The sequence below is a fragment of the Porites lutea genome, chromosome 3 (assembly GCF_958299795.1).
Source record: "Porites lutea chromosome 3, jaPorLute2.1, whole genome shotgun sequence".
Taxonomy (NCBI): domain Eukaryota; kingdom Metazoa; phylum Cnidaria; class Anthozoa; order Scleractinia; family Poritidae; genus Porites; species Porites lutea.
In genome coordinates this window covers 43,396,564-43,401,484 of record NC_133203.1, presented here as the reverse complement: position 1 = coordinate 43,401,484, position 4,921 = coordinate 43,396,564, and the positions used below count along the sequence as shown (strand labels likewise).

General features: G+C 48.2%; 2 protein-coding genes across 2 annotated transcripts in view; both read left to right on the top strand.

Annotated features, from left to right (window-relative positions):
- Positions 1-1,302, top strand: part of LOC140932357 (uncharacterized) — a 1,560-nt gene extending 258 nt beyond the window's left edge. Inside the window, exon 1 of the mRNA XM_073381974.1 lies at positions 1-1,302. This exon is cut by the window's left edge and continues 258 nt beyond it. Within this exon, the coding sequence (XP_073238075.1) occupies positions 1-1,302 (1,302 nt within the window).
- Positions 1,303-1,378: 76 nt separating this feature from the next.
- On the top strand, positions 1,379-4,216 carry LOC140932356 (uncharacterized). The gene has a single exon (XM_073381972.1). It carries the CDS (start codon positions 1,379-1,381, stop codon positions 4,214-4,216), a length of 2,838 nt encoding a protein of 945 aa, XP_073238073.1.
- Positions 4,217-4,921: the final 705 nt, after the last annotated feature.

The window sequence follows — 4,921 nt, the reverse complement described above, 5'->3', positions numbered from 1 at the left end:
AGAAAAAGCTTCCTTCGACAAGCAAGACTATGCGACAACTGTTTTGGAAGCGGTCACATGGCCATAGATTGCAGAAGTAAAATGATGTGTCAAGTGAATGGATGTGGATGGAAACACCACACTATGTTGCACGTTAAGAAGAAGAGCAACAACAATAGCACCCCTCCTAACCATGCTGCAGTCACCTCGGAAAAGACTGGAGCGAGTACCATCAGTGGAACCGGGGAGACTGGAACGGGCGCCTTCAGCGGGGCCGGGGATGCTGGTCGGTGTGGTGCTACAGACTCTGGCAAGAAGAATGTTTGTTTAAGAATCGTTCCAGTTGTCGTGAAAGGAATGGGTCAGCACAACACAATTGTGGCAAACGCGCTACTGGATTCTGGTTCGGACGTTACGTTATTTGATGTGAGTCTAATGGAGAAACTTCAAGTAGTTGGCCGTCCTAAGGAATTCTCACTAGCGACCGTTAATGGTGCATCTGACACTCGAAAGGGATTCGAGTTGTCTTTGTCTGTTCGAGGATTACAAATGAAAGAAGAAGTCGTGTTAGATAGAGTTTGGACAGTGGATACGTTGTGTTTACCTCAAGGTAGTCCACCTACTAAGAAAGATACTGCTAAGTGGCCTCATCTGAAAGGAATAGACTTTCCGAGAGCGAAATCTGATAAAGTGTCTGTGCTTATTGGTAGCGATATTCCTGAAGCTCATTGGGTATGCGATCAGAGGCGTGGCAGGCGTGGTCAACCTTATGCTATGTGTACCCCACTCGGTTGGACCATGATGGGACCACTGAGTTCGTGTGATAGAGATTGTTTCAGTGTGAACTTTGTTCGCCATGACGACGAAACGCTTCATCGGCAAATGGAGAGCATGTTTAGGAGTGACTTTAACGAGCCTATGATCTCCTCAAAGGCTGCAATGTCAGTTGAAGATCAAAGAGCACTGTCGCAAATGGAAACTTCCATGAAGCTCGTGAATGGCCACTATCAGTTGGGGTTGCCATGGAGGCACAAGTCAGTAAACCTCCCGAACAATCGTGAATTTGCGTTCGGAAGATTGCGCTACTTAAAGAAAAGATTCCAGCGCGACCCTCACCTCTTCGAGAAGTACAGAGACACTATTAACGGTTATGTATCCAGCGGCTACGCAAGACGAGTTCCTTGTAGCGAACAGGGAAATGTGAAGGATTCACCAGTCTGGTACTTACCCCACCATCCAGTTTTCCATCCTCAGAAACCAGGGAAAGCGAGAGTCGTGTTTGACTGCACGGCCAAGTTTAAAGGCACTTCCCTGAATGAATGATCAGCTTCTTCAAGGTCCAGACCTAACGAATGGACTTTTGGGCGTTATCATACGTTTTCGCCAAGAACCCGTTGCCATGGTTGCGGATGTGGAAAGCATGTTCCATCAGGTGCGGGTAGCTCCCGATGACTGTAATGCGTTACGGTTCCTGTGGTTGCCCAATGATGATCTCTCCAAAGAGCCAGTTGATTACCAGATGTTAGTGCACTTGTTCGGAGCCACGTCGTCTCCAAGTTGCGCAAGTTTTTGTCTAAAGAAAACAGCCTCGGATAATCAGGGCGACTTTGATGTGGAAACCATTACCACTGTTGACCGGAACTTCTATTTAGACGACTGTCTGAAGTCTGTCCCTACGACTGACAAGGCGGCACGTTTGTCTGGCCAGTTACGAGAATTACTGTCAAGAGGAGGGTTTCGGCTTACCAAATGGTTTAGTAATGACAGGAACGTAATTGCCACCGTTCCAGTAACAGAGAGAGCGCCCTCAGTAGTAAACTTGGATTTGGAAGATCTCCCTGTAGAACGCACATTGGGAGTGCAGTGGGCCATGGAAACAGACGACTTCAACTTTCGCATCATGGATGAAGGAAAGGCCCTCACACGCAGAGGAATCTTGTCTGTTGTAAGCTCCATGTACGACCCTCTCGGGTTCGTCGCGCCCATCATTCTGCCAGCCAAGAGTCTGTTGCAGAGCCTATGTAAGCAGAAGTATGGCTGGGACGAAGAGATTTCCCAAGCAGATTCCACTGTATGGCAAGAATGGCTGAAGGAACTTGCATGTTTGAGAACAATATCAGTTCCCAGGTGTTTCAAGCCACCGGGATTCGGTGCAGTCGTCAACGTTCAGTTACATCATTTCTCAGATGCTTCTGAAATTGGTTATGGAGCGGTATCGTACCTCCGAATCGTCGACGACAAGGGTGCTGCGCACTGTTCTTTTGTTCTTGGCAAGTCTCGCGTCACTCCCCTGAAGGTAGTGTCCATACCACGTCTTGAGTTAGCAGCTGCAGTGGTCGCTGTGAAGTTGAACTGCCTGATTCGGAACGAATTAGAGTATCCCATACATGACACGATCTACTGGACGGACACTACCGTAGTCTTGCAGTACATTCGCAACGAATCAAGAAGATTTCACACATTTGTTGCAAACAAAGTCGCGATGATACACGATGAATCCACACCACGTCAGTGGCGACACGTTGACACCTGTGCTAACCCTGCCGACATCGCGTCCAGAGGGGCGAAAGGTTCTGAACTTCACACGTTGGAGCTGTGGCTTCACGGCCCAAAGTTTTTGTGGAAGGACGAGAAACATTGGTCTGACCAACCGTCCCAGTTGCCGGAATTGCCTCAAGATGACAGTGAATGCAGAAAATGCCCTGGTCGAACAAAGGTGATCGTCAGCGGTAAAATGTTGGAACCGCTGTTGTCCCGCTATTCATCCTGGGACAGTCTTCGAAAGGCCATAGCCTGGTTGGTACGCTTCAAGAAGTATTTGGTTGGCCTCCTTAACAAGGATCCAGACAGCATTCCTAAGGGGCCCTTGACTGCCAGGGAAGTTGTTGCTGCAGAGAGTGTGATCATGAAAGCTGTTCAGTATAATGCGTTTCCAGCGGAGCTAGCTGCGGTAGGCCAAGAAGCGTCGGAGAACCAGAAGAAGTGTGTTCCACGATCTAGTCCAATACGCAACTTGAACCCTTTTGTTGCCAAGGGAATATTAAGAGTAGGAGGTCGCCTCCAGAATGCTCCTGTTTCATTCCAAACGAAGCACCCGGTTATTCTTCCCAGTAAACATCACGTGACAAATTTGATCATCCAGAATTGTCATCGCCAACAAGGGCACTGTGGTCCCTCTCAAGTTCTGGCCTTCATCCGAGAGAGATTCTGGATTGTACGTGGCCTCTCAGCAGTGCGCAGGGTTTTGGCGAGTTGCATGAACTGTCGTAAGCAAAATGCTCGTCCTGGTGAACAGATTATGGCCCCACTCCCGTCAGCACGAGTCGCTCCGACAGATCCACCATTTACCCATGTGGGTGTGGACTATTTCGGTCCCCTCTTTGTCAAACAAGGACGCAGTCAAGTGAAACGTTACGGATGTTTGTTTACATGCCTTACCATGAGGGCGGTGCACATTGAGGTCGCGCACACATTGGAAGCAGACTCCTTTATCTGTGCATATCAGCGTTTTGTTAGTCGCAGAGGGAAGCCCAAGGAAATACACAGCGACAACGGCACCAATTTCACGGGCGCCGAGCGAGAGCTGAGAGAAGCACTGGAACGACTGGAACAAGCCAAAATCTACAACAGTCTAAGGTCGAACGACGTTCAGTGGTCATTTAACCCCCCTGAGGCCAGCTATCAAGGTGGAATCTGGGAACGAATGATTCGCTCCGTACGGAAGATTTTGGGTGCCCTGTTAAAGGAACAGCTGGTGAACGACGAAACATTGTCAACCCTTCTTTGTGAGGTGGAAAGGATTCTCAACGACAGGCCTTTGACTCCCCTTAGTGACCACCCAGATGATCCTGAGCCGCTGACGCCGAGCAAACTACTGCTCCTGAGATCCAATTCTTGCCTCCCGCCGGATGTCTTTAAAGGTCACGACAAGTATAGCAAGCGCTGGCGCCAAGCACAATGCCTGGCAGATTCATTTTGGAACAGATGGATGAAAGATTATTTACCTGCACTCCAAACAAGGCAGAAATGGAGCGTCCCTCGTCGAAACTTCGCTGTCGGTGACTTGGTTCTTGTTGTCGACGAGAAGACGCCTAGAGGTCGCTGGCCAATGGGCTTGATTGAAGAGGTATTTCCAGACAGCCATGGTCATGTACGTAGCGTTAGAGTGAAAACGGCCACATCTGTCTTCAGACGTGACATCAGGAAGCTGTGCCTCCTTGAAGGAGTCCAGAACTAATGAACTCTGACAAGTTCTATGGCTAAGTCTGCTACATTGCGAACTGTGTAATCTAAATTAAGTTAATTTTCGTCACATTTCTGTATGTTCTTCGTAGTCTAGGAATTGGTTATTTTGTTGCTGGAATTACCTAGTAGCTAATTCGGGGCCGGTGTAGTAACCAATCCCCCGCCTAGTCCCAGTCCGCGTGTTTACGTATAAGTAATTCGACTTTCGCGCGGGTTATGCAAATCGTAAAGTATCTTACTCGAGTTCGGTAGCTGTTACAACTACGTTACGTTCTTTATCTTACTTCGTTCGCCGTATTCCCAAATCGTCAGGTAATGTCCTCTGTCTTCGTTTATCTCGTATTTCCTATGTTACCTGTATTTCCTACGTTATTTCCATTGTTGTAATTAGTCGTTCCGCTCTTAATGTATTATGTTTGTTACTTTATCCTAGAAACCACTGGCAACATCATGTAAATAAGGTTAAGAGTTCGAGTTGTTCCAGTTGAATTAAAACTCTTTTGCGACTTATATTATTTCTGGTGCGTTGGCTACACTCGTCAATTAATTCCTCGTCAGATTTATCGTCAACCGCGGTGCCTGGAGACGAACCTGCCCGTCTCCATCTCGAGGAGGACAAACGGAAGAAAAATCCTTGTATTTGGCTTTGGTTAGCCCCTCTTCCCGGGAAAACAGGCGCTCCCCGTTTCCCCCCATC